The following is a 22459-nucleotide window of genomic DNA, read 5'->3' as shown; positions in this document are numbered from 1 at the left end:
TTTTCTTTACCCTCAATCAAATGGGCAGTAGCGGTAGCGCAAGCAAGTCAGAGAGGGTGAAGAAAAGCCCCAAGAAATCGCTCCCTCTCCTTTGTTCTGCTGTTCGTAAAGCTGTTTCTTGACCCCTTTCCTTCCGATCTGCATACTAGCCTTTTAGTGTTTCAAGTGTTTTCCTCATCAATTTGAATAGTTCAAGGCAGTGGGGCAAATTCATGGGCAAAACACTTGAAAAGCTTGAGTCACCCGAATGAAAATAACGTGTCAAAAAATACCAAAAAGTCAATCGCCCAAACACTTGAATTTAATAGACAAATCCAGTTTGAAATAGCCGCTAGGTGGCCAATGGTGTTAGAAATGACAGCTTCCATGTATTTGAATATGGGAGCTCAGGAAAACTCCATTTTTAAGCAATAAAATGATTATTTATGATAAAATTATTGATTGATTAAGTTCACAAAATGTGTCTAGAATATTATTAAAATAAAAACTGTTCGAAAAATTTGCTATCGAGATAAGTACACCATTCGATTCAGCAGGAATTTTGGGCACCAAAAATATATAGTTTTCATATGTTAAGTATTTTATTTTAAAAGAAAATTAACAAAAAGTATGAAAATCGAGACATTTAGTATGGGAGCTGTCAAATCTCTCACCTTCAAAAAGCAGCGTTGAGCTTTCGCTGGATTTGTCTATAGTGGTTTGGATTGATGTTGAAACACAAACCAATTAGATCTATGATGTGGTTTTACGTTTTATTCAATCTTTCAAGTGTAATAAAAAAAAAGTGGAATAAAAAGTGTGGCGTATTTTCAGGCAAGGCAAGCGGGTGGAGAGGTGGTGTGCATTCTGATGTGTGCATATTTGAGGTGTGAATATTTTCTGGCTGTGCGTCGAATTAGGTGCAAAATTGGCAATAAATAGGGTCCATCCATATTCCACGTGAACACATTTTTGAAATTTCAGACAGAGTTTTGCAAAAAAGCTCGCTGCAATAAAAAATTGGCAACCCTTCATCTTCGGCACACCTTCTTTTAACTTTTTTTTCGGATTCTCTTTTCACATGCTCTTTCGCGCGAGAGAGACCTCCCAAAAGTGACAGTTCTCTCTCACCGTCACGTCACGTCTTCAGTCTTCGGTGACCAGCGCTCAACGTCGGACGTGTGCCTCGTCCATTTTGCGCATCGAGCAGTGATTTTTTCTTTCTTTCTCTGAGCTAGGGGAGGGGGCACCATTTGCCAGCATCATTGGAATTTTAATTTCATCGAGGTAAGTGATTATTAGTGGCTTGTTCTAATCGTGATAATTATGCACCGCCGCTCATCGCGTAGTTGATGCGAATAGGTTAATGTGCGTTTAAGTTGCTTTGACCTAGAAGTGAGTGAAATTTGATTCTTGGAAATTTGCCATATTGATTGAAAGGTGGTTTGACGGGAGACAAGGAAATCGATTTTTTTTCCAAACGAGATTTGCCTCGTAATCGCTGTGCTTTCGATCGGCCAATCGGGTTGTATTGTGTGGGGAAGCACTCATGTCTGCTGCGATTCCTCGTAAGTTTAGAGACAATATTTGAATGGGGCGTGTAATTGCTACAGCCAAGGGGTTGGAAACTCTTAGAGCTATAATTATTATGTTACCCAGTATATCAAAATATATGTTAGTATACTTATTATTTCCTTTACATATTTCCAGTATACTTACCAATATACTGAGAGTATCTTAATATACTAAACGTTTATTGCTTTTCGGTTAGTATACTAACAAGTATACTGGAATATCGTTAGTATACTCAGTATTCCTAAGTAATATTAGAGTTTCCAGCCCCTTGGCTACAGCATGCCATGAAGAGGGCATCAATAAAACAGTTGGATGACTAATATTGGACCAAAGGCGGGGCGTAACACCATACTGGTGTGATAAAGAAAGTGTCAGTGATGCCGTTTTCTTGGATCTGTGAAGGACAGTGTTGCTAGTTGTGTAGAGTTAGTTTGTTGAGAACATTACTTTATATTTTGTTATCACTAAAATTAATGCCACGAGGTGTGACGAACATTTGATATTATTGCGTAAACAGATTTATCTACAAATCAAAAGCCTAGATTTACCGTCTTGTCGCCTGATAAAAAAAAAATATCGATCTAATCTAGGGATGTATCAGAAGATTATGATAAAAGTAATTCGAACCTGCAAGCATAACTAATAGTTCTGTTTAAATTATATTTAAATTAGAAATTCAAATCGTGCTTGAGACAAATTCCGTTCTATTTCCCTCAAACTGGATAAGATTACACTCGACCGTAACCGGTCTGCCCGAGGGATTCCCTCCGGTCACGACTTGTCGGTGTCGCTACTGGCTGCGTTATCTCTCCAAATTGAGAGCGGTCTAAACTCTTAGGGAAAAAAGAATACTTGATTTACACAAGCCTTTATCGCGGCCGGATCTGCTGCCGAAAATGAATTAAAAATGGGCAAACACACTCCTTAATCTCCATAAGCTTTGCCCCCAGAAACACACCGCCACTGGAACTGGATCGAGATAAGACATTTGTATCGATCTAGGAGAGTTAATCCCGTAGGTCAGGTGGTAATTGTTTCATAATAGAGTTCTCCCAACCCATAGTCAGGTGTCAAGGTGTACAATAATCTTAAAAATAGTAAATTGTTCATCGATTGATTCGCGGAAAGCAGCGCGTCCCATCCGGTACGAGCTGAAAACGCAAGACTCCGATAACGAAGTGATAGAGGTATGAACTCACACTTTATAAAGCATCGCACGTCCCGCCCGTGTGGATCAATCGGACCGCGCACTGGACTCACAATCCAGAGGTCGCCGGTTCGAATCCCACGGCGGACGCTTTAAAAATTCTTTGTGTAAATATGGGTAGTCGGCGCCGTCGCTCCGTGCCATACTTTCATACACTTAGGAGCCCAGGGCGGCGAAGTCCTTGTAGATAAAAAGGAAGACACTAGTGGTTGGTACTAGCAATGGTGGCCGACAGCTATAAAGTCAACTTCGTTTTTACTCCAATGAAATTCCAATCATAAAAAGACCCGCGACGTAGGTATATCTCAGTAGGAGGTCACCTCGCGTGTCGCGCGCGCGCCAGTCAACCTAATTGTATGAATTGCATGAATATTGTTTGAACTTAGTGGAACGACTGACGGTGTGTCACCAAGAGTCGTCCCTTATCACTGCCAGGCGACAAGCAAAAGTGCGTTCGGCAGTTATGGACGGTATTATAATAATTGCTGGTCAAACATAGCTGTTATGTGTGTTTTTTTTATTTGCGTTGAAAAATCACTCGACAACAGGTCCTTGAGGGCTGTTAAACAGTGAGACGGTACTTTTGACAAGTCTTGTTCAAAACAACATAAAAAAAGATAATAATTTACCTCTCAACTTAGACTTTTGTTATATAGGGGAAATATACCCATTTTAATCACTCTAAGCCGTTCGACCAATTCTCATCACTTTTACCGTTTTCCGCTATTAAATCAACATTTTGAGATGTATCAACAATGGAGAGTTGCTTGCTCACTTTTATTTGAGCTATTTATTACTTTGGAACAGTCAAAAACACTTTATGAAAGCTGTAATTCGTGATCAAAGTGCTGATAGGCCGATAATAAAAATAGGCTGAAAAAGGGTATGGTTCCCCTAAATGACTTTTTAAGGAAATGTAAATTTAAGCACTTTTTAGGATGGCCAAAAATTTAAAGAACGTTTGTGCTGAGACAGTATTAACTTCAGTTAAGTGATTGAAGTAACAAACTTAATCCTCTAAGACTATATAAATAAAAAAAAACTACAAAATATTTATAATTATTTTCGGTTCCTATTTTTTTATTATTGAAAAAATAATAATTTCTTAATTTTTTTTTAGATTTATTCATTTTTTATTTTTTATTGTGTTTTTTGATATTTTGAAATTGCTGTTTCTTAATTTTTTTATTCTTTGTAGAAATTTTCCGACGTATACAAGAGCTATTCTGCCGCTCTAATCGTGTCCGTCCCATATGTAAAAACAGCAAGCCGAGAAAAACGCAAGACAAACTTGTCCCGCCCATAAGGTTACGTGTATGAATTTCTCGAAAAAGTGAATTTTCTACTGTTTTCAAGAATAAACTACTAAATTTTATTGGGTTTTCTGATAGTTCAGATGATTTTGAACCAGACTACATCATTAACTCAAAATTGACGAAATTACATATGGGACGGACTTGATTTGAGCGGCAGTATTAGAGTATGACAAACAAACATTCAAACTCGCAAACAAAGTAAAATGTATGCAGACTGACGTTTCTGCAAACAAATGCAGACAAACAAACAAAGTATGCAAACTGTCAGAAAGTGCGAGTTTTTTTGTTTGATTGTCATAGTCTAATACCTCCTTAACACATTCACATCAACACCACAACCAAAGAGTTTTTTGTAGTTTTGAGATTTTTAATTTTTTGAATCTTTAAATTTAATATTTTTGAAATTTCAGATTTTTTTCTATATTTTTTTAAATTTTACGATTTTGAGAAAATTTTAAAAGTTTAGAATTTAAGATGTTTTTAAATTTTGATTGAAATGTTGCAATTGTTTTGAAATTAATATTAAAAATTATGATAGTAATTTCTCGATCAACGATCGAGATTTCTCGATGGTAAAATCTCGATCGTAATTGTTCGTTGATAAGTCGTAATTTGTCGATGACAGATCTAAATCATACTATCGGAAAATCTAGATCGAGTCGAGTCGAGAAATGACGATTTAGTGCAATAATCACCACGTAGAACTCCAAAATTTAAAAAAAGTCTTGGGATTGATTAAAAAAATCAGGTTCAACTTTGGCCGTGTTTTCAACTTATTTCCCATTCTTATTATGTAAAAACAAGAACAGTCCAGCCTCGATTATCCGAAGTTCGATCATACGAAGGTTTGTATGGAATTTCGGATAAGTGTTTCTTACTTTTAATTTTTTTTTTCTAACTTTAAACATAAAATTCGAGTTCTGCGACACCATTTTAGTCAAATTTGAAAAGTTGATTGCCTTTTGTTAAACAAATTAAATTATAAAATAACTTTTTTATTACTTCATCACCGCCATTTTTGCCGCCATCTAAGGTTTAAAAAATCTTAATTACTTTAGCTCAACAATTAAAAATAAGACAATGAACATAACATTTTTTTCGTTATTTGATTATCCGAAGTGAAATTTCTCCGAGGCCTTCGGATAATCGAGTCTGGACTGTATACAGTATTTTTTGACTCGTCTCACTTGGTTGCAACTTAAAAGCCTAGGGAGCGTTCTTTTATTACGTAACGCAAAACTGTGGATTTTTAGACCCCCTTCCCCCCCCCCCCCTCGTAACAAAATTTCCATACAAATTTTTAAAAAATTGTATGGAGCATAACACGGCCTCCGACCGCCCCTCCCCCTCAACTGCGTTACGTAATAAAAGAACGCTCCCCTATTGTTTAATTCTAAATATAAAAAAAAAATTTAGAAACAAGCAAAAAAATCTTTATAAAAATACGGGATAGTTATAAAAAAAAACGGCAAATAGACTAAAAATGACGATAAAAGTAGCAACATTTGAAAAGGGCGTTACGACATTGCTCTTAGGGCCTTTCATTACACGCTTTTGAATGGAACGAAAGGCCGTAAGAGCAGTTTCGTACCGCCCCTGCCAAATATTGCTTCAGATTTTTTTTAAACGATCAGTGACACACAAGAAAACATGCACAAACACTAAATGCATGCACATTAGGGTGACAAGAAAAAAAAAATGAAATTTTGGAAAATATTAAGAGCCTTGGCTTGATTCTTCAGGTAAAAATAAGTAACCGTGCCAATTTTGAGCCAAATCGCTTAAGGGTTAAGGGACGCTTTTTAACGTTGAAGTTTGTATGGGAAAATCTAAATTCCACCAAAAAATGGCGTTAAATCTGGCTGATCATTGTCAAGTGTGAGATTCTTGAGTAAAATTTTATGACTAACAACTTTGTGGAAGACCGCAAAACGATCCGAGTTTACCCTGACCAGTTATTAACGATTTGAAGAAGACGTTTTTGTATGAAATGATTTTTTTCATCATAAAAAGCGACCCTTAACCGATTTCGCTCAAAATTTTCACAGTTACTTATTTTTTGTCTAAGGAATCGAATCAGAGGGTATCCCTGACGTCTATTTTTTTTAAATTGTCACCCTAATGCACATCGAAGGGACAAGATGCTGCCGCTGAACACATTAAAAATACTATAATTGAATGCAGAAAAACATTAAACAAGAGAAGTAAAGTTTTTTTTGTCAAACAAAAGTTGCTCGACATTACCTTCTAAACACGAGGAAAATAAAAAAAAATCGAATTAAAATTTAGCAAATTTTTAGGTCCGCCTACCAGCGATATCTATCTCCATTCTACAAGTTTCCATCTTCCAAAAGTGAAAAATTGCTTTGTGGACTACTTGAACTTTCAGATACAAGTCGTATCGCTTTCCACCCTTCGACAAAGTTATAGAGCATTTTTTGGCAATGTTTGCACTTTATGCACGCTCTTGCTGTAACAACTAGTAATAAGTTTATTTCCCTTGACATCTTTTTTATAAATTCTATAAAAACTTCTCCTTTAAGTATCAATGGGTTAATGTTGCCCGATTTTGCTCAACCTTGAAAACAATTTTCGGTTTGTGAAGGGAGGTTTGATATATTTTCTTATATTTATGCGAAGAAACGGAGAAAACTTTATGGCTGTCGGCCACTATTGCTAGTACCAACCAGCAGCCTCTGGATTGAGAGTCAAGCGCGCGGTCCGATTGATCCACACGGGCGGGACGTGGCCCTCCCTAAAAAATCCAAGCAAACATTGTTATTTTAAGAAAATAAACAAATGCTACTATAAATCCGTAACAGAAATACAATATCAGACTTCAAATGTGTTTAAAAAAACCAAAAAATCATTTCTAGAGTTTTTTTTAAGGTCCTATAAGCTATGGTGTTTCATATATTTATAGGACCTTTCAAAAAAAAAACTCTAGATTTCTATAGCGTCTTTCCCAGCGAGCGCAAGAGACATTGACATTGTCCCACACTGCTGCTGCCTGCATCCCCAAGATAACGACCAAGCGATAAGGCGCCTGGTTTCTATTTGACCAATGCGCTCCTCCGATTACAATTTAATTGTCTCTAGCCACCTAGGATATAACATCTGCTCTGCTTTCTCCTTCTCCTTCCAGACTGCACCGCCGCTAGCATCCAACCACCATGGGTTCGCTGTTCCGCAGCGAGGAGATGACCCTGTGTCAGCTCTTCCTCCAGAGTGAGGCCGCGTACGCGTGCGTTTCCGAGCTGGGCGAGCTCGGGCTGGTCCAGTTCCGGGATGTGAGTGACACACTTGGCGACTTGGAGTTTTGGACTGAGTTTTTGACTGTTTTGTTTTCAGCTCAACCCCGACGTGAACGCGTTCCAGCGCAAGTTCGTGAACGAGGTGCGTCGCTGTGATGAAATGGAACGCAAGCTGCGCTACCTGGAGAAGGAGATCAAGAAGGACGGGATTCCGATGCTGGACACCGGGGAGAGTCCCGAGGCGCCGCAGCCCCGCGAGATGATCGATCTGGAGGCGACGTTCGAGAAGTTGGAGAACGAGCTGCGCGAGGTCAACCAGAACGCGGAGGCGTTGAAGCGCAACTTCCTCGAGCTGACGGAGTTGAAGCACATTCTGCGTAAGACTCAGGTCTTCTTTGATGAGGTAAGACCGCGTTGTTCCGGGTTTTGAGCCCGCTTTGTGTCTGTACATAATTGACCCTGCTCCCCCTTCGTGTGGACTCCCCTGTCGTTAGCGTTTCCCCAAATTTCCCTTTCTCCCAATTCTCTATCACCCACAAGATCATTCCGTTTGAGGTTTTTAATTCGTTTCTGTTGAGTTTTGTTCTCCCCCTTCAACATCACAGTTTTCTTTATAATTTCTTGTCTCATAAATCGAAAGGTACAACCATTATTTAAATAACTTGAAATCGCGAAAACGTTGATGTGGATAACACATCCAAATTCGACATTTCTTTTTCCCAGGACATGTTAGATTGCATGCTGTTTATTAAACTTTTATGTTCGCAAACGGACAGCTGTTTTCTGCCTTGGCGCAAAGCCTTGTACAAAAAAAAAAAGAAATTTAATTGAAAATAAGGCTAGAGGACAGTTTCCAACAAAACACACTTAATACTAACACTCTTCTTAACACCACTAACAATAATCACGCTGTGACCTGCTTCATACACTGTTTATAATAACCATCACAATATATACTTACTGTTAATCAATAATAGTCTAACCAACAAACAAAAATAACTCCAACTAACCTGCTGCTGCCTGCTGATTGTAACGAAGAAACAAAAAATCCTGTTTGCATGTGGCCAAAGTGTTTAGAAAGCAACACAAAACCGAGCACCGACCACACTAACTCTAGCCTTAACTCCTAACAATACAATAGTAAGCCAAGTTCCGGGAGTCGGTGCGAATTGCATCTGTACAAAAAAAAAGGTAACGAACAAAGTTGTGATAAGTTGGTGGCGCGTGGCGTCATCTCGCCCCATTCATCATTCATTGACACCTCGCTGCTGTACCTAAATCATAGCGTTTTATGTTGCCGTTCGGCGTTGTTTGCCTTACACATTTACGTTAACTTTTTGTTGTGAGCCGACAAACGAATGCCGGTTTTGTTGTATATTTTGTACATTTGAACGCTTTCGTTGTTCCTGTTATCATTTATAATGAAATCAAAGTATTCATCACAATGGAAAGCAGTTGTTTCACTAAACAAAACTGAGGATTCAGTGTGTATAACTGTTCAATAGGGTGATCCAAATCCAATTTTGAGCTCATTCTGACCACGGGAACCCCTCCTCCCTAATCACTTGAAGTTTGTATGGGAATTTCGAGCTTATAAGATAATTTTACATAGAAACTTAAAATATGACAAAAATTTTATATTTTAACACTTTGGCTCAATTCTGAAAGCAGATTCTTATCAGCGGGCAAAATTACTTGGAAAATGTAATTTGATGCCTCATTTGATGTCAAAATGTACATGATGCCTTTTAAAATGTTGCGTCATGTCAAAATGTAGATCTTGGAGGGATAGGAAGGGAATTAAAGAGGATAGGAAAGGAATTAAGGGATCGTGCATAAACCCCGTGGCCTCCAAATTTCAAATGCCTTTTTCTCCCTACAAAATGTGAACTTTTGGCATGGAACGTGTTTTTTTTGAAAAAAAAAATATAAAGAGGAAAAAATGTAAAAAAAGGTATGCTTTTAATGGAGATGATAAAGTGTTTCATTTTTAATACCCAGAAACACTTATTATAAAACGATTTCTTTTTCCAAATCAATAATTTTTCATCCAAAACTTGCATACAAGTTGCTTTAGAGGGGAGTGGCTAATCTTACCACATTGATAATTTATTTGGAAATATTTTATGAGCCAATTAAAAAAAAAAGTTACAGTACAGACTCGATTATCCAAAGGCCTTGGAGACACCGTAGTTGTATTGTTAATTTGATTTTGGTTAAACGCGGTGGATTTTCTTGAAATAATTCGTTTGCGTCGAACTGTCAAAAATTGATCGCGGTGGATACTTTTCTACCACAGTTTTTTTTTTTGTAATCAATGTGGTAGATGCTTTGGTGGATTTTTGACAGTTTGAATTATTTCGCGAAAATCCACCGTGGTTAACCAAAATCAAACTAACAATACAACTTGTATTTTCCAAATTTCGAGTCAACAGAGATGCATTGTTAATTTGATTTTGGTTAACCGCGGTAAATTTTCTTGAAATAATTCGTTGCCGTACTTTTCTACCACCGTTTTTTGTGTGATCAAAGTGGTAAATGCTTTGGTGGATTTGGGACAGTTCGAAATATTTCAAGAAAATTTACCGCGGTTAACCAAAATCAAATTAACAATGCAACTCAGGTAACCATTCAGAAAACCCCGCAGTGTTAGAAGCCACCGTCAGTGGGGGTGACTATGGGTCAAAAAACGATACACCTCTCGTAATTTCTAAATAAGGCTGGTACAAATTTTATTTAAATTTGGCCGGAAAAATCAGGGGGCATAAACTTCAAAATTTCAATGGAAATTTAAGTGCAATCAGCTCAAATCAATTTAAAATGCATTCCCCTGTGTTTAGAATTTTGCCGAAAAAAAAAAGTGACCAGAAAGGTTTTCACCGTTTTACCGTTGTACAAAAGAAATTTACGTAGAGCTTTAGTGCCCATGTTCGCATAAATGTCCCATATGCGAAAACAGCAAGCTGAGAAAAACGCATTTTAAGTTTGTCCCACATATTAAAGGCTACGTGTTAAGTTTTCGCGAAAAAAACTGGATTTTCTCCTGATTTCTAGAACAAAGTACTGGATGTTGCAGGCTTTTCTGAAAGAGCTCACGATTTTGAACCAAACTGCATCAATAACTCAAAAGCGATGAAAATGCATATGGGACATTTATGCGATCAGGGGCAGTTTAGGACCCAATTGGTTTATTATTTCTGTTAATAACTCTGCATGCTTTTCAATACTCGCTTTAGCTTTTTATAACGCTTCGCTATGATAACCCACACACACAAAAATACACGCGTCAAACCAAACTAACGTTCGTATACCATTACACTTTGTCTCTTAACATGGGAAAGCAGTCTTCCGGTAGAATTGCCTTCTTGAACTTAGCCTCTTTTCGAGTCTTCTTTCTTCAGTTCCATAAAATCAAACAAGTAACTAATCAAATCGTTCGTTTTCGGTTGGCTACCGATTTTCGGGCGACTTTTTCCTTTTTCTTTTAATTTTTCTTTTCGCTTTATTCGGTTGTGTTGTTGCAATTTAAATTTAAAAATAAACAAAACACTACTGGTAAACACACGCAAACAAAACAAAACGAAACAATCAAGCAACAGGCAGTGCCCGCAAGCAATGTCGTACCTAATAAGTCAAGAAACCGCTTTCATCAGATGGCGGATTCGCACAGGGAAGAGGAACAGGTTAATCTACTCGGTGACGAGGGCATTCGAGCCGGTGGTGCCGGGGCACAGGGACAGAACCTAAAACTTGGGTAAATATGAACACTTTAATTTTACACTCTTACCCTCTCTTTCTCTGTCTGTTACGTTTTTTTTCTTTCTATTTGTGTAAACCCTTAACCATTCACCAAATAAACAAAGCAAAAATTGTTGGCAACTTTGTTGGTTACTGAAAATAAGCATCTAAAATGGAGCAGGTTCTGATTTATGTAACTCTAATAATGAAATGTTTCACTATTGTTTCGTTCACACTTTATCATTTCGTTTCCTTTGTTGTGTACCCACCCGTGATGCCACAGACAACCGGACGTCAAACAGCTGGCCCGCAAAAGTTTCATCTCTGTGCGTTGTCTGTGCACCCTTCCCCAAGCCCCGTTTCTGTGAATTTTGCAAATATTTTTTTAATCGAGTGCTTTTAAACCGACACCGTCAAAATGACGTTTTTCCCCCCGTTTTTCGTTTTCCACGCGAAAGTCGATTTATATTTCAATGCTGTTTTTCCTACCTATCCTACCGAAGAAACGCTACGAGCGCTTTCCGGACTTCAACTCGAACTACAGCCGTCAGCTAAGGCAAGCCTCACCAACGCCGCTAGGCTAAACCATACGAAACCGGTTTGAGTTTGAGTTCTTGTCGTGGCGCTAACTCGAGTTTAAGTGTTTTTTCGTTGTTTTTATGTCTCCCAAAGTGGAAACAGCTGGCTGGTTTTGTTTTTCTTTAAAAATGCACTTACACTCAAGAAAAGCTTGCGTGAGGTATTTGTGTTTGCACCATTTTTTTTTTCTTTGGATGTATTTATGTTTAAATTTCATTATTGTTCATTTTCATACTCATTAAAATCACTCAAAAATTTCAAAACTCAAGCGCTTTAGAGAATCAAGATTGCGATTGTTCTCTGCATCACTCTCACTCTCTCACCTATACATTCACAAACTTACGTTGCTCGACCGTCCTGTTGCTTCCATGCGATGTTGCATACAATATCGCACGAGGAGTTGGACGGTACCAAAGGGGCTATCCGTAATTTTTCAAAGATTTTGTTTTTTTTTAAGAATTAAAAAAAATGTTTATTCATTTTATCATGTATATTTTTTCATCAGTTTACGGCACATTTTGATGTTATGTTTTACAATCGCACCCTAATATTATTAATGTTTGCATGTAGCACTCGTTGTCGACACATTTTTGTTTAAATTGGTTTGATACGTAAGTTTACAAACCACTTTTCCTAACCTGTGATGGATTGTGGACACAACTAACCGAGTTAACCAAACTAACATACACCATCAAGTAAACGGTTTGGCTCAAAATTTAACCAATCGATTTATACACATTTTTTAAATAATGGTATGTATTTTGCGCCGCGCATTCTCGTCAACTGTTCAATTTTATTTATTTATCCATTTCCGTTACCGCTCATAAAGTATCTCTTCTCTAGTTCACCTGTCAATCTAAAAGAGCCTCATTCCTTTACCACACACACACCTTAAAAATTGGCCGTAGATTCTTGTTCCCCTTGTTGTCGCTGCCGGAGATTCGTTCTTCTCTTCGTTGCCGTCCCTAAAACAAAAATCTCTCCTAAATGTGCCTGTTTTTTAAACGTTTTTTGACTCCATGTCCTAATTTTTCTGTTCTATACAAACAACACATTCGAAAAAAAATGAAACATAATCCATCGACCAAAAACACCCAAACACACAATACAAACAACTCGCGCGAGCAGCAAGAAGGTGGCATGCACACCACCGAATCGATGACCCGAGCGTTGATCACCGACGAATCACGCACCGGCAAAGCGATGGGCCCTGTACAATTGGGGTAGGTTTTGTTAGTTCTGTACCCTTGTTTTAATTTGATCCCTCAGTTTTTCAAATCTTCTGCGTATTTTTTTCTTTTTTTTTACCTTTCTGTATTTTCTTGGCGCTTGATTGCTAATTTATTGGCTTACAGGACTCGTAGTAATGAAATTAACTGTGATGCTGAAATGTTTCAAGTTGTGTGCAAGTTGCTGCATAGATCATGAAATATTTCTACAGTTTGTAACATTGCTACTAAGTCACCTTAAGCAATAAATTAACAGAGATCATCGCCTTTTCCATCTTTTCTCTCTTAAACTTTATCAGTGAAATTATTCAACTCGCAATTAACCGAATTGCTTTTGCTGATAATTGTTTTCTATCTATCTTTCTCTCTCTAACACATCTTCTTTATTTCTGCTCTCACACCACATAACCTCTCTCTTTCGTTTTATTATACCGCTATTCAAAAAATACCCTTATAAGAGGAAAAAAAAACCTTTCCATTAACAAACCACTAATTTTCAACTGCAGTTTTCTGGAAAAGTCACAAGAACCAGAAGAGTACCTCCCATGGTCAGTAGCGAAAACCCGATACTAAACAAGTACTAATTTCAACATTCCCATGCTTGTTTTCCGAGCAACAAAAAAGATAAAAATCACACATTTTCGAACCGTTCCACACATTTCGTTGTCTGTTCTGTTTTTGTTTCGAAACTGCGTCTTGAATTACAAAAAGTTTACATTGTTCACCTTCAATACCATTTTTGTACCACGTGCTTCATAGATTGTCTAGTTCTTTTAGTTTGTAGTGTAATTTTTTGCTATTAGTTAGTCTCTCAAAGCCAGAGTGCCGCTTTCCATTCACCACACATTTTTTTTAAATCACATTTTTGTGTTTTCGTTGCTCTCGACAAAAAAAACTTCCACTACCCTGCTTGGTTTGACCCGTTCTGTGATGCGAGTTTGGAGTGATTTGGAGCAAACTTTTATGTTTCAGTTTTAGTTGTCATTCACTCTTGTTTCTCAGTGTTACGTTTTTCTTAACTCTCTCTCTCTCTTTCTCGTAATAATGGATTACAGTCAAGGAAGCTTGGTAAAAAGTGCATTTTTTCGGAAAATTATTCCCGGCTAGCCCGGGAGAAAATTACCTCAAAACAGATGAAGCAACTGTATCGGCGATAAAAACCCTTTTAATTTGAATTCTTTTTGATTTTGATCATTATTATATTTACATAAATCATCTAACAGTTCCATTTAGCAATGCGCAAACAAACAAACAAAAATGAGATGAATGAACAAATTTCAGAACTGTTAACCTCACAAGCTTGCTTACAATATACTTATAGAGTTGGCCTGAAAATTGTTCGCTGCTAATACTGCAACTCCAATAGATTTTTAATCAGAGTCTTTCCCACAATTAAAACTTTAAAAAGCCGAACCATTTCCGTGAAACTAATCGCGTTCTGTTTTCACCTGTGCCGTCCAAAAACAAAAATTATATAATGCAGCTTTGTGGCCGGAGTCATCCTGCGCGAGCGCCTGCCCGCGTTCGAGCGGATGCTGTGGCGTGCGTGCCGCGGAAACGTGTTCCTCCGCCAGGCCGTGATCGATTCCGCACTGGAGGATCCTTCGAATGTGAGTATTGGTCTGGGCGAACCTCTGCTGCCATTCTACAAAAAGTTGTTCCATATTAGAAAACCTGAAACAGACAATTCTATGGTTTTTTTTTTGTTTTTGTCCATCGATTTCTTATGTCCAAATAAGCCATTTTGTATCATTAATTTATCCATACAAGCTTTCGAGCTTTCCATACATAATTACCATGAAAAAGTTCGAAAGTTCGTATCCTTGAGAAGAGATTTTCTGCTCGTTTTGATAACCTCGGCAAAGTTGTAGGCTTTTCAGATAAGGTAATTAGACGGAAAATAAGCCCTTTTTTATTTGACTTGATGATTTATATTTTTTTAAATGTATATCCACGTCCATCCCTGAGAAAATATTTTCAAAATGGTAAAAAAATATCTACAGCTTTTTTTTTAACATATTTGATCCGACCTTTGGTGAAAAATCCGTGTACTCATATTTTTAAAGATCATAACGTCAGTATGCTTTCGGGACCGTGGTGTAGGGGTAAGCGTGATTGCCTCTCACCCAGTCGGCCTGGGTTCGATCCCAGAAGGTCCCGGTGGCAAATTTTGAGACGAGATTTGTCTGATCACGCCTTCCGTCGGACATGGAAGTAAATATTGGCCCCGGTCTAACCTAGAGGTCAGGTCGATAGCTCAGTCAAGGTGTAGGAGTCGTCTCCCTGGGTCCTGCCTCGGTGGAGTCGCTGGTTGGCAGTTGGACTCACAATCCAAAGGTCGTCAGTTCGAATCGGGGTGGATGGAAGCAAAGGTTTAAAAAGAGTTTTGCAATTGCCTCAACAATCAAGCCTTCGAACACTTAGTTTCGAGTAGGAATCTCGCAATCGAGAACGCCAAGGCAATGCTGTAGAGCGAATAATTTGATTTTTTTTAACGTCAGTATGCCGGGGAAAATTCGGAAATTTGGCAAAAGTCTAACAAAAACGGTAGAAAGTCTAGAAGTTGTGATAAGAAGCTAAATCACAACTGCTAGACTAGAGGCGGAAAAAGTAGGGAATGTATTATAAACTACAGATTTTTTTAAGATTTTTTGCTATGGACTACCGGATAAGAGTAAAGACCCTAAATAGGGAGACTGGTTTAAGCTGGCTAAATCGATCTGGCAACGTATGTTTTGAGCTTGGCAACACTGATAAGTTTTGCTGGGCGTAAAGGCAAATGCTCGTTTGGATACGTCAAACTCGTGTCTGTTTGGGTACGTCAAATTTACTTCGACCAGTCTCCCTATTAAGGATCTCTAGATAAAAGTAGTAGAATTGACAAATCGCTCATAATAAATACGTTGTTGAAAAAATCTAAAACTCATATTATATAGCTGTTCCATTTAAAAATATATTATATTTAACTCTTCTTCGGCACTTATGTTACTTTTTAGGTTCAGGTTTAGGTTGTTGTTCACTTCAAATACATTTATTTTTATTTTTGCTAAAAAAAAGCAACAAAAAAATGAATTTGAAAACCTAAATTATGAACATAGTTTTCATTGGAACATAGAACAAATTTTGAAACGATAAAAAAAATCAAAACTCGGTATCTCAACACTGATTGTTAATTTTTTAAATAAATTTGGAGTAAAATATTATTATTTAATAATCTTTCGCAAAGTTAAATTTTTATGCCTTTGGTTATTTCGAAAGCTCTTGATGAAGTAACGGAAAATACGTTTTAAGAATTTTGTGATTATTATATTGCAATAGGAATAAATAAAATCAAGTTATATAAAGTATTGTTATTTATACCATTGCCATCCAATGCCTTTCTTATAAAGGCAAATGGAAGGACAAGCACTTCGTACAAATTTTTTTTTGCGTTAATTTAATTTTGATTTGTTTTAACAGGTGAATACGTGCGTCTTAAGTGATTTGAAATATTTTGTGCTTAAAAGTTTCATAATGAATCTTTAAAGCTGATATTTTACTAGGCTATTATTTTGTAAAAGGCTGCAATGTTTAACTTCAGGACTTTAATGATTTTGAAAACCTGTTTTACCAAAAACCTCAATAGTTTGATAGAAATTTAATAAGGATATTTTGTTCATTTGTTGATATTGATTGACTAGTAATAAACGCATTTTGACAATTCACAATCTTTAGAAATATTTATCGGATAAAGTCGGTAATCAGAGCATGAGATTCGAGTGGCCTCCCTGTTACGTACAACGTACGAAGGTATCAAATCAATCAGAAAATCCCTCCTCAAGATACTAAAGTTTTTTTTTAACGTTTTCATAGTTCTGCATGGCTGTATTCTGTATTCACAGTTGCTTATTTGGGCATATAGAATCGATGGATAAAATTTGTTCTTCTATTTTCTGAAAGTAAACATCAGCTTAAACATAAAAATAAGAAATACTCATAACAGTTTTTTTTTAAATACATGGGACAACTATGCATAGAACGGCAGTTCAAAATAAAGAAATGATTGCTAACATCACTAGTACAAAGAAACGAACTTGTGTAAAAGTAACATTGTATCATAGAGTTATCTACGTGCGCATGTATTGCGTGTACGTACACGTAACAGATTGATGATAAATTTTGTACCGTCCAGCAAAACAAATGGCGTGCTAGTGTGCTTGAGAGCGGGCTTATACGCACAGCTTGTGTGCAACATTTCATATGCAAGTTGCATGTAAATACCAGTTCGTTTCATTTGGACTAGTGACATTGAATTGAAATAAGGAAAAGCGCTCTAATCATTCAACGTTCAACAATTCCGCAGGGCGACAAGGTGTACAAGTCGGTGTTCATCATCTTCTTCCAAGGTGACCAGCTGAAGACACGCGTCAAGAAGATCTGCGAGGGCTTCCGCGCGACGCTGTACCCGTGCCCGGAGGCACCGACCGACCGTCGCGAGATGGCCATGGGCGTGATGACCCGCATCGAGGATCTGAACACGGTCCTCGGGCAGACGCAGGACCACCGTCACCGGGTGCTGGTTGCGGCCGCTAAGAACCTGAAGAATTGGTTCGTGAAGGTGCGCAAGATCAAGGCGATCTACCACACGCTGAACTTGTTCAACTTGGATGTGACGCAAAAGTGTCTGATTGCCGAGTGCTGGGTGCCGCTGTTGGACATTGAGACGATCCAGATTGCGCTGCGCCGGGGAACGGAACGTTCCGGGTCGTCGGTGCCGCCCATTTTGAACCGCATGGAAACGTTTGAAGATCCGCCGACATACAATCGGACCAACAAGTTTACCAACGCGTTCCAAGCGCTGATCAACGCGTACGGTGTGGCGAGCTATCGCGAGATGAATCCGGCGCCGTACACGATCATCACGTTTCCGTTCTTGTTCGCGGTCATGTTTGGCGATTTGGGTCACGGTGCGATCATGGCGCTGTTTGGACTGTGGATGGTGCTGAAGGAAAAGCCGCTGGCGGCCAAGAAGACCGACAACGAGATCTGGAACATCTTCTTCGGCGGACGTTACATCATATTCTTGATGGGTGTTTTCTCGATGTACACTGGCTTTGTGTACAATGACATATTCTCCAAGTCGCTGAACGTGTTCGGATCTACGTGGAGCATCAACTACAACACGTCGACCGTGATGACCAACAAGGCACTGCAGTTGGACCCCGCCTCCGACTACGACGGAACGCCCTACCCGATTGGGTTGGATCCGGTTTGGCAGGTCTCGGACAACAAGATCATCTTCCTGAACGCGTACAAGATGAAGATTTCGATCATCTTCGGTGTGGTTCACATGTTGTTCGGTGTCTTCGTTGGACTGTTCAACCATCGTTACTTCAAGAACAAGCTGGCCATCTACTGCGAATTCATCCCCCAAGTCATCTTCCTCGTGTTCCTGTTCTCCTACATGACAATCCTGATGTTCATCAAGTGGGTCAAGTACTCGGCCACCAACGAAGAACCCCGCTTCCAACCCGGTTGCGCCCCGTCCATTCTGATTACCTTCATTAACATGGTCCTCTTCAAATCGGTTGAGCAAACCGGAGAGTGCAGTCCGTTCATGTTTGCCGGCCAGCAGGGCTTGCAGAAATTCCTGGTCATTATTGCGCTGATCTGCGTGCCATGGATGTTGCTGGCCAAGCCGATCATGATCATGCGTAGCCGCAAGGAAGCCGCCCATCAACCGATCGCCCCGTACAGCAACGAGAACGGCGATGCCGAGGGCGCCCTGAACCCGAACAACGCCGCTGGTGCACCGGCCGCCCAACAGGGTGGCGGCGCTGGCCACGGACATGACAACGAGGAAATGTCCGAGATCTTTATCCACCAGGGCATCCACACCATCGAGTACGTGCTGGGATCGGTTTCGCACACTGCCTCGTACCTGCGTTTGTGGGCTCTGTCGCTGGCTCACGCCCGTAAGTAGTCTCAAAAATTCCCTTCAAAAAGATGTAAATTTCTCTAAAGACTACTGCCCTTGCCTTCAACAGAGCTCGCCGAAGTGCTGTGGAACATGGTGCTGAAGAACGGTCTCTCGCAGGGCGGCTGGATCGGCGGCATCGCTCTGTGGGCCATCTTCGGCTTCTGGGCCGTCCTGACCGTGGGCATTCTGGTTCTGATGGAGGGTCTGTCCGCCTTCCTGCACACCCTTCGTCTGCACTGGTAAGTTCAAATGGCCCGACAAAGTTATGCAGAGAAAACTTACAATGGCATTTTTACAGGGTCGAGTTCCAGAGCAAGTTCTACTCCGGTCTCGGGTACGCGTTCCAACCGTTCTCGTTCGAGCTCATGCTGGAGACCAGCTCGTCGTCAACGGAGGAATAAGTGCGGTGACAAGACATTACAAATGGAATGATTATATGGAAACGCATGCAACACTAAATGATGAAAAAAAAAATGCAAACCTTTCAACTCGAAATATAATACTTACATGAATATTAATGTTAAAATGAACAAGGCATGGAAACGCAGTTTGTCAGAAATGAAGAAAAGTAAATTATTTGTGTAAAGTTGTAGCAACATCAGCTACCATTGTATATGTCCTAAACATTGTTCTATCTCTCTTGTGTGTGTGTGTGTGTGCAACCATCCAAACGGGACCACGTGGCCACTTCTTACAAATTGAGTTGTTTCCATGTATTTTTGGATCTACATTCTATACATGCAAATAACTCGCATAGGCATTTGGAAGGTGTTAGCTCTGCCGAGCTTCGGTGACCCATTTCTACGCTGGCTAGCCGAGCGCGAGGTACTTCAGCTTTATCGACAAGCCCCGCCCTGAAGAACGTTTGTATCAATCGGATTCAAACGTTATTTAGTACTTCCGAACCCTTGTCAAATGGACAAGGACCCAGCGCGTATATAGTTGATAGTAACAGTATTCCTAATTCCAGTCATAGCTCACCAAGTGGTTAGCATTTTTGCTTACCAATTCAAAGGACGGGGGATCGAACCCCGACTCAAGCGACTTTGATTTTTCGTTCTAATTCAGTATTTCAAGTATTTCTAAGTCTTAAACTTTCTCGTTGGGAGCAGATGGGCATCAAACCCAGGACTATTCGCTTACAAAGCGAATATCGTAACCAGTCGGCCACGGCCGCTCCTTGGATGATAGGATTTCTCTCATATTCCGGAAGTGTCTCCAAGGGGCCACCAGTAACCGGTTCCAAATTGCCCAGGATGGGTCAGCAAATAATGGCATGACCGTAGATTGACTTATCTTTCAATTTCATGAAGTTTGATATGTCGGATGATAGGATTTCTCTCATATTCCGGGAGTGTCCCCAAAGGGGCTACCGGTAGCCGGTTCCAAATTGGCCAGGATGGGTCAGGGAACATTGGCATGACCGTAGATTGACATATCTTTCGATTTCATGAAGTTTGATATGTCGGATGATAGGATTTCTCTCATATTCCGGGAGTGTCCCCAAAGGGGCTACCGGTAGCCGGTTCCAAATTGGCCACAATGGGTCAGCGAACATTGGCATGACCGTAGATTGACATATCTTTCAATTTCATGAAGTTTGATATGTCGGATTATAGGGTTTCTCTCATATTCCGGGAGTGTCCCCAAAGGGGCTACCGGTAGCCGGTTCCAAATTGGCCACAATGGGTCAGCGAACATTGGCATGACCGTAGATTGACATATCTTTCAATTTCATGAAGTTTGATATGTCGGATGATAGGGTTTCTCTCATATTCCGGGAGTGTCCCCAAAGGGGCTACCGGTAGCCGGTTCCAAATTGGCCACAATGGGTCAGCGAACATTGGCATGACCGTAGATTGACATATCTTTCGATTTCATGAAGTTTGATATGTCGGATGATAGGATTTCTCTCATATTCCGGAAGTGTCTCCAAGGGGCCACCAGTAACCGGTTCCAAATTGGCCAGGATGGGTCAGCAAATAATGGCATGACCGTAGATTGACATATCTTTCAATTTCATGAAGTTTGATATGTCGGATGATAGGATTTCTCTCATATTCCGGGAGTGTCCCCAAAGGGGCTACCGGTAGCCGGTTCCAAATTGGCCAGGATGGGTCAGCGAACATTGGCATGACCGTAGATTGACATATCTTTCGATTTCATGAAGTTTGATATGTCGGATGATAGGATTTCTCTCATATTCCGGGAGTGTCCCCAAAGGGGCTACCGGTAGCCGGTTCCAAATTGGCCAGGATGGGTCAGCGAACATTGGCATGACCGTAGATTGACATATCTTTCAATTTCATGAAGTTTGATATGTCGGATGATAGGGTTTCTCTCATATTCCGGGAGTGTCCCCAAGGGCCCACCGGTAACCGGTTCCAGATTGGCCAGGATGGCTCAGCGATTAACGGCATTACCAAAGATGGATATATCTTTCAATTTCATGAAGTTTGATATGCGACATGATGGGTTTTCAACAAAAGAATCAAATTGGCCGTTCATCGGGTACCCGGGAACCGGTTCCAGGTTACCCGGAAGTGGCCACTAACATTCCAGAGTGGTTCTGGCAATCGTGTATTGTGTTTTTAGTAAGTTTTATGGATCAATTTCAACTATCAAGAGAGTATTGGTATCACATATACGTGAAAAACAGTAAAATATGAACTTTTCGGATGTTCCGGATTTCCAGAACCGGTAGGTCACCTGGCCCTGATATTAATATTTGTGGTCAAAGTACAGGTATATACCTGTCGAATGCAACCCGGAGCATCCTGATTGGTTTAAATTTGCTGGAGATACAGGTCGTCAAAGTTGGGGTCTCAAAAAGGCCTTCTTCGGTTGTAGCCGATTCCCGGTGGCCACAGTGACCAAATCCGGTATTCCGGGTCGGTTTCGAAAAGGGGACGTTCTAAGCTTTCATTTGTGACCAAAAGAGTAAACATTGTTCTATCTCTCTTGAAGTCTAAAAAACAAAAGATAATCGTAACCAAATATCTACATTACAGGTTGATAAACATAGCTTGAGCAGTTTGTATTCAATTGAAAAATCGTGTTACAAAAATTATTAATGTTCAAATACCATAAACAGGCAAAATAAATAGATGTAGGCTTTAGCACTTGGTAGCAGCAGCACAACCGAGGGCGTTTTCTTCTCTTATCCATCCGAAATTCCGTCTCATGGTCTAGTTGTATAGCTGTAGATGTTTTCTTTTGTTGTTCACTGTTCTTAGATATAATTTATCATGTGTTTTTTATTCCCACCTACGTTATTTAGTTTTTTTAACTCTTGTTTTTGCTTTCGTCACTAAGAAAAAAGAAGCTGTGGCGGTGTTTGAAATCGCTGATCCAGCCTTTGGGACAGCCGCCAACTAAGAAGTGTTTGGAGAACCACGAGGAGATGCTGAGACGGCGAGGCTTCTGAAAGAGTTCTTTGTACAGAGTGCGGAAGAGATACATGCAAAGATTCCACCAACGGCATTTACGACCGCCGATGACAGGAAAGACAGACCACAAGGAGTTGTTGAGTAAGTTTGAACCAATCACGATGAACAAACTGAAGGAAACGGTACGGTCACTTACGAATTGTGCTGGAGTTAAAAATGTCACGAAAGGGGTCG

At 39.7% G+C, this 22459-nt stretch overlaps 1 protein-coding gene across 8 annotated transcripts; it reads left to right on the top strand.

Moving 5' to 3' along the window:
- Window positions 1-1108: 1108 nt before the first annotated feature.
- LOC120425404 (V-type proton ATPase 116 kDa subunit a 1) lies at window positions 1109-21977 on the top strand. 8 transcript variants are annotated; one of them, XM_039589931.2, is made up of 10 exons: window positions 1109-1266; window positions 7223-7367; window positions 7429-7734; window positions 12777-12871; window positions 13384-13425; window positions 14361-14487; window positions 17220-18831; window positions 18904-19075; window positions 19135-19482; window positions 21804-21977. In XM_039589931.2, exons 2-9 carry the CDS (start codon window positions 7251-7253, stop codon window positions 19235-19237), a joined length of 2574 nt encoding a protein of 857 aa, XP_039445865.1. In that variant the 5' UTR covers window positions 1109-1266; window positions 7223-7250; the 3' UTR covers window positions 19238-19482; window positions 21804-21977. The 8 variants fall into 8 exon arrangements, with proteins under 8 accessions (XP_039445865.1, XP_039445867.1, XP_052562732.1 ...); XM_039589933.2 differs by lacking the exon at window positions 13384-13425; XM_052706772.1 differs by lacking the exons at window positions 12777-12871; window positions 13384-13425 and adding an exon at window positions 11573-11625.
- The last annotated feature ends 482 nt before the right edge of the window (window positions 21978-22459 follow it).

The sequence above is a fragment of the Culex pipiens genome, chromosome 1, assembly GCF_016801865.2.
Source record: "Culex pipiens pallens isolate TS chromosome 1, TS_CPP_V2, whole genome shotgun sequence".
Lineage (NCBI taxonomy): Eukaryota > Metazoa > Arthropoda > Insecta > Diptera > Culicidae > Culex > Culex pipiens.
Note: the sequence above shows the minus strand (reverse complement) of the source record. Positions and strands in the feature narration are given on the sequence as shown.